The sequence below is a fragment of the Salvelinus sp. IW2-2015 genome, unplaced genomic scaffold (assembly GCF_002910315.2).
Source record: "Salvelinus sp. IW2-2015 unplaced genomic scaffold, ASM291031v2 Un_scaffold5075, whole genome shotgun sequence".
Classification (NCBI taxonomy): Eukaryota; Metazoa; Chordata; class Actinopteri; order Salmoniformes; family Salmonidae; genus Salvelinus; species Salvelinus sp. IW2-2015.
Window position 1 is genome coordinate 3,142 of NW_019946341.1, and position 4,472 is coordinate 7,613.

General features: G+C 47.3%; 1 protein-coding gene and 1 long non-coding RNA gene across 2 annotated transcripts in view; both read left to right on the forward strand.

Moving 5' to 3' along the window:
* The window catches only part of LOC112077938 (sushi, nidogen and EGF-like domain-containing protein 1), a 4,617-nt gene extending 2,894 nt beyond the window's left edge, over positions 1–1,723 (forward strand). Inside the window, exons 3-6 of the mRNA XM_024144328.2 lie at positions 724–811; positions 1,347–1,429; positions 1,533–1,560; positions 1,676–1,723. Coding sequence (XP_024000096.1) covers positions 724–811; positions 1,347–1,429; positions 1,533–1,558 — 197 coding nt within the window. The 3' untranslated portion in view covers positions 1,559–1,560; positions 1,676–1,723. The remainder of the gene's footprint in view (positions 1–723; positions 812–1,346; positions 1,430–1,532; positions 1,561–1,675) is intronic.
* A 1,186-nt stretch (positions 1,724–2,909) lies between these two features.
* LOC139026550 (uncharacterized) lies at positions 2,910–3,670 on the forward strand. The gene is made up of 2 exons (XR_011478378.1): positions 2,910–3,135; positions 3,169–3,670. It is a non-coding gene; the product is annotated as an uncharacterized lncRNA (long non-coding RNA).
* Positions 3,671–4,472: the final 802 nt, after the last annotated feature.

Below are 4,472 nucleotides of genomic sequence, written 5' to 3' on the forward strand. Positions count from 1 at the left end.
TATACATATAACGTGCTCTATACTGTACATTCATCCCATCTAAACCAAACCTCATCAAAACTGTTTTAAACAATCTTTCCTAAAAAACATCAATCCACAGGGAGGACGTGGCCCAAAAAATTTCCACCCTCCCTATTCTTCTCCTCTTCTCTCTCTTCCCTTCTCAGGCCAAACATCCCCCTGTCCCTCTCTCTTTAGCCCCTCTCTCTTCCATCAGATCAAACTCTCTCTCTCCTATTCTCTTTCACCTTCCTCTCTCCTTCAGATCCAAATTCCCCTGCACCTTCTCTCTCTCTCTCTCTCTCTCTCTCTCTCTTCTCTCTCTCTCTTCTTCCACTCAGACCAAATCCCTCACCTTCTCAGTCTCGCTCTCTCTCTTCTCTCTCTCTCTCTCCTCTTTCTCTCTCTCTCTCTCTCTCCTCCTCTCTCTCTCTCTACTCTCTTCACTTTCCTCAGGACCAAATCCCTCTCACCTTTTCTCTCTATCTTCTCTCTCTCTCTTTCTCTCTATCTTTCTGTTCATACCAAATCCCTCCCTCCTTATCACTCTCCCTCCCTATGTCCCTCTTTCTTCCTCCCTTTGTCTCCTCACTCCCTCATGTCATATTTAACAGCCTTGTAACTGCCTCTTCCTCCAGAACTTCTCCCTCAGAAGAACCCTCTCAGTGCTTTAACACATATATGTGTTTATCTTTGTCCTGCCACGACCACGTCTGTCTGCAGTCTGCCAGCGAGTGCCCCACCCCTGTACCCGCCTTTACTCTGAAACAAAGAGCGTGCCCGTCTGGGTGGGCGAAGTCTGCCATTACCTGTGAGTGTCAAACAGTGGACATAGACCTCCTCTGCATGTTTATACCTGTCAGAATTGATTTCATATAGACTGTAAATCTCTTTATATGCTGATGTCTTCCCTGATTTGAGCCCAGTAAGGGACAGGGTACCTAGGGAAGGAAGGGATACGTCTTCCCTGATTTGAGCCCAGTAAGGGACAGGTTACCTAGGGAAGGAAGCGATACGTCTTCCCTGATTTGAGCCCAGTAAGGGACAGGGTACCTAGGGAAGGAAGCGATACGTCTTCCCTGATTTGAGCCCAGTAAGCGACAGGGTACCTAGGGAAGGAAGCGATATGTCTTCCCTGATTTGAGCCCAGTAAGCGACAGGGTACCTAGGGAAGGAAGGGATACTGTAAGCACACTGACACCTGTTAAATATAGTACTAGTATAACTTAATTAATTTCCAGAATGTAAATTGGTTTCATCCCCACAAGAAGCATGTTGAATAATCTGTATATACAGTATATGTACTTTGTATGTTTAGTAGATAAGTCAATTTTTTTTCTCCCCAGGTATAAAAGGACGTATAAAGTACAGCAGGATGTTTGCTATCGAGAGATCTGTGAACCACCCCTGCTTCCCAAGAAAAGCCCCAGTGAGTTTGATTGAACAGTTCAAGTCACCGAAGGAAGTCATTCTTTAGGCTTTAATATAATCATATTCTTGTTTTCACATGTCATTATTCTCTGTTTGGACAGACAGAAGAACTAACAGGCAACATTAATGGTTGGTACACAGACATTACAATGAGCAATCTACTGAAATATACTGATTTAATTTAAAATGTAATACAATTTGCTTTGGCTTCAGTTAAAATAAAAGGGATATGTTCTACTTTCAGAAAGCTAATCTTGGATGACCCGTGTTGCCCCAGAGACCCGTGTTGCTCGCCCCCAGAAAAAAAGACCAACCCACCCGTTGTCTGCCCCAGCTCCCCCGTGCTCTGCCCCCCCAGAGCCACCCGTGTTGGCTTGGTCCCCGCCGCTCGCTGCCGCCGCCCCCCGTGCTCCCCGGGCTCGCCCCGCTGCCCTCCTCCCCCCGCTCTCTCCCAATCCCCCTCCCCCTCCCCGAGCCTCGGCCTGCCCTCCTCCCCCCCCCTCTGCCCTCCCCTCCCCCCCCCCCCCCCCCCCCCCTTCACCCTCCCCCAGCCTCCCCCCCCCACCCCCCCCCACCCCCCCCCCTCCCGCCTGCCGCCCTTCGTGCGGTGCGTCACTCTCCGCCAAAGCCTCTCCCCTCGGTCCTCTTTGTCCCCCCCCCCCCCTCCCGCCCTTCCCCCCACCCGCACCGCCCCCCCCTCCCCCCCCCCCACCCCCCCCAGAGACCCGTGTTGCGAGACGTGTTTGCCGCAGAAGACCCGTGTTCGTTTCCTAGAGACTGTGCCCAGAGACCCGTGTTGCCCGAGATCCCCGTGTTGCCCCAGGAGACCCGTGTTGCCAGAGATGCTGTGGATGAGCCTGTTGCCAGAGATTGGCCTGTAGTGATGACCATGTTGCCCAGTGATTGACTAATTGAGCCGTGTTGCCAGGACCCAGTGTTGCCCAGAGATTGGCCTGTAGGATGACCCGTGTTGCCCAGACATTGGCCTGTAGGATGACCCATGTGCCCAGATGATTGGCTGTAGGATGACCCCTGTTGCCCAGAGATTGGCCTGTAGGATGACTCCATGTTGCCCAGTGATGGCTGTAGTGATGACCCATGTTAGCCCAGAGATTGCCTGTGGATGACTCCTGTTGCCAGATTGCCTGTGTGATGACCATGTTGCCCCGTGGATTGACCTTAGAATGACCCGTGTTGCCCCAGAGATTGGCCTGTAGGATGACCCATGTTGCCCAGTGATTGGCCTGTGTGATGACCCATGTTGCCCAGTGATTGGCCTGTGTGATGACCCATGTTACCCAGAGATTGGCCTGTGTGATGACCCATGTTGCCCCAGTGATTGGCCTGTGTGATGACCCATGTTGCCCCAGAGATTGGCCTGTGTGTTGCCCAGAGATTGGCCTGTTGGATCAATCAATCAATCACATGTATTTATAAAGCCCTTTTTACATCAGCTGATGTCACAAAGTGCTGTAAAGAAACCCAGCCTAAAACCCCAAACAGCAAGCAATGCAGGTGTAGAAGCATGGGGGCTAGGAAAAACTCCCTAAAAAGGCCAGAACCTAGGAAAAACCTAGAGAGGAACCAGGCTATGAGGGGTGACCCATGTTTACCCATGTTGCCCAGAGATTGGCCTGTTGGATGACCCATGTTGCCCAGAGGTTGGCCTGTGTGATGACCCATGTTTACCCATGTTGCCCAGAGGTTGGCCTGTTGGATGACCCATGTTGCCCAGAGGTTGGCCTGTTGTAGCCGCAGCTTGAATGAGGATTTGGAAGCTAACAAGTGGAACATGATTGACCCCCACAACCATCAATGACATTTGGCCCCAGAATCATCAATAATTTGTATGTCTATGTCATATTTTTACAGAATTTTCACTCATGACGGATGACAAATGTACCATAAACAGTCCACATCCGTGTAAAATCAAAACATTATACATACCTCATGTCTCACATGTCGGCAGTTTAGTCCCTCTGCTCAGGGAAATGTGTATATTGTCTGTTTCATCACAAGCAACCCTATTTAAAATCTGTCTCGATTGATTTTAACAACAAATTTAACTGTTTTACCTCTTAGCCCAAAAACATGTTCAGCAATCAGTACTGGAAAATAAGTGCCTGTCTTTATGTCTTTCAACTGTAACCCGACGTCACTACTAGCTATCATGTACATAGTGTTTATAGGCTGTTTTGTAGGTGAATATTTTAAATAATTAAAATGTTAAAAAATGTTATTTTCGTGTAATTTCATATTTATTTCAAATGTAATTGTGCAGGAATGTCTATAGCTTCAGTATGTTTTTGTGTGAATAAAGTAGACTGTATAACAGACACCTATTGGAAGGTACGGCCTCTATTTGAAGATGAGTTCTCTGCATGTATTGTATTGCAGTAGCCCACCACAAGGTGTCTTTGTCTACACCGCATCAATGTGATATTTTTGGGCATTATGCATTGATGGATTCAAATCAAATCAAATTGTATTTATCACATGCGCCGAATAGAACTGGGTAAAGACTTTACAGTGAAACGCTTAGTCACGAAACCTTTCCTAACGACGCAGAGTTTAAAAATAATAATACAAAATAAAATAGTAACTAACACAAGAGGAATAAAATACAATACACAAGAATGGAGCTATATACAGGAAGTACCAGATCAATGTGGAGTTATATACAGGAAGTACCAGATCAATATGGAGCTATATACAGGGAGTACCAGTACCAGATCAATGTGGAGCTATATACAGGGAGTACCAAATCAATGTGGAGTTATATACAGGGAGTACCAGTACCAGATCAATGTGGATAAATATACAGAGAGTACCAGTACCAGATCAATGTAGAGCTATATACAGGGAGTACCAGATCAATGTGGAGCTATATACAGGGAGTACCAGTACCAGATCAATGTGGATAAATATACAGGGAGTACCAGTACCAGATCAATGTGGAGCTATATACAGGAAGTACCAGATCAATGTGGAGCTATATACAGGAAGTACCAGTACCAGATCAATGTGGAGCTATATACAGG